This window comes from Anopheles bellator, unplaced genomic scaffold (genome assembly GCF_943735745.2).
Source record: "Anopheles bellator unplaced genomic scaffold, idAnoBellAS_SP24_06.2 scaffold02241_ctg1, whole genome shotgun sequence".
NCBI lineage: Eukaryota > Metazoa > Arthropoda > Insecta > Diptera > Culicidae > Anopheles > Anopheles bellator.
Genome location: NW_026686363.1, coordinates 1 through 1520, shown reverse-complemented (window position 1 = coordinate 1520; position 1520 = coordinate 1). Strand labels below are relative to the sequence as shown.

At 58.5% G+C, this 1520-nt stretch overlaps 1 protein-coding gene across 1 annotated transcript; it reads left to right on the top strand.

The window, feature by feature from the left end:
• Positions 1 to 3: 3 nt before the first annotated feature.
• On the top strand, positions 4 to 1501 carry LOC131214747 (serine protease inhibitor 28Dc-like; the record flags this gene model as incomplete). Its single annotated transcript, XM_058209080.1, has 1 exon — positions 4 to 1501. A coding segment is annotated over one exon (1449 nt), but the record flags the coding sequence as incomplete, so codon positions are not given.
• Positions 1502 to 1520: the final 19 nt, after the last annotated feature.

Below are 1520 nucleotides of genomic sequence, written 5' to 3'. Positions count from 1 at the left end.
GCGTCGGCCGCCGTCACCGAATTGGCCCGTTCGATCGGGGCGATCATGGGCCAGCAGAGCAACGCGGGTGTCTTCTCACCCGTCAGCATCGCCTGTGCTCTCTCGTTGATGTTGATCGGTGCCGGAGGAGAGACGAAGCGCGAACTGGTACGAGTGTTGGGCTTCCAGCAGTTCGAGCACAATCTGCTCAACATCCACCAGCTGTACAGCGATATGTTGAACGATCTGGCCAAGACGCAGTTTGATGCGGTGCCTCCGTTCTGGCGCACGGTGAATCCGTGCTATGACGGAGACGACGGTCCGGATGAGGACACTGGCTACGATCCGCCTACCAAGGATACGATCCGCGTCACGAACGCAGTGTTTGTGCAGGATGGGCTGCAGCTGAATGGGACGTTTCAGTACGAATCCCGACGGTACTACAACAGTACGGCCGAGAACGTTCCCTTCACGTCCGACCCGGGTCGGGCGGCTGCGCACATTAATCGGTGGGCGTCTCACAGCACCGAGGGCAAGATTCGTGAGATCGTCTCGTCATCATTCGCGGCCGAGACGGAGATGGTGGTCGCCAGTGCGCTCTACTTCAAGGGGCTATGGTCGGAGATGTTCGAGAGGCAGGCGACCGAACTAAAGCCGTTTTATCCGGACGGGTACGAGCGGCCCTCCAAACCGGTTCTCGCGATGGCGGCCATCGGCTGCTTCCCCTACTACGATGCGTCGTCTGAGTACGGCGCGAGGATCGTTGGCTTGTCGTACCAGAGCAACAAGACGGCGCTCTACATCATCATGCCGGTCAACTCGACCCGACAGCGCATGCAGGACTTCCAGCGCGGCCTCACACCGGCCATAATCGGTGACATGGTGACAAAGATGACGACACGCAAGTTGTACCTACAGCTGCCGAAGATGCGCATCTCGAACACGATCAATCTGCGCGACGTGTTGCAGCGTCTCGGGCTGCGTACAATCTTCGAACGTGGCCAGAGCGATCTGTCGGGAATGATTGCGCCGCCATCGTCGATCGCTGCCAGTGGGTATGCAACGCGCTTCGGTGAAACGTCCGACCCGTCATCCGTAGTGTTTCCGGAAGACGATCACCATTCTACGGCCGCAATGCCAACCGGCTGGCGACGTGGAACTGAAAATAACAGACAGCCAGCCAGCAACCAACCGAGTAGTAATGGTTTCCGTGAGACCGTAGCCACCGATCGACTCGAACCGACTCGACAACAGCAACGGCAACAGTTGCACGTTAGCGAATTCATCCACAAGGTGGAGCTGGACATCAACGAGAAGGGCACGGAGGGTGGGGCGATCACGACGTCCACGGTGTTCCGGTCACTACCGTCGGTATACTTCCGGGCCGATGCTCCATTCCTGCTGCTTCTCGGGCACGACGAAACGAGACTACCCCTGTTCTACGGCAGCATCTACGATCCTTCGTCGTCGTAGGCGTGGGCCGCTGAAGACTGCGAATGAAAATGACAGAAAGAAAAGAATCGTGGCCTGCGGTATGGTCG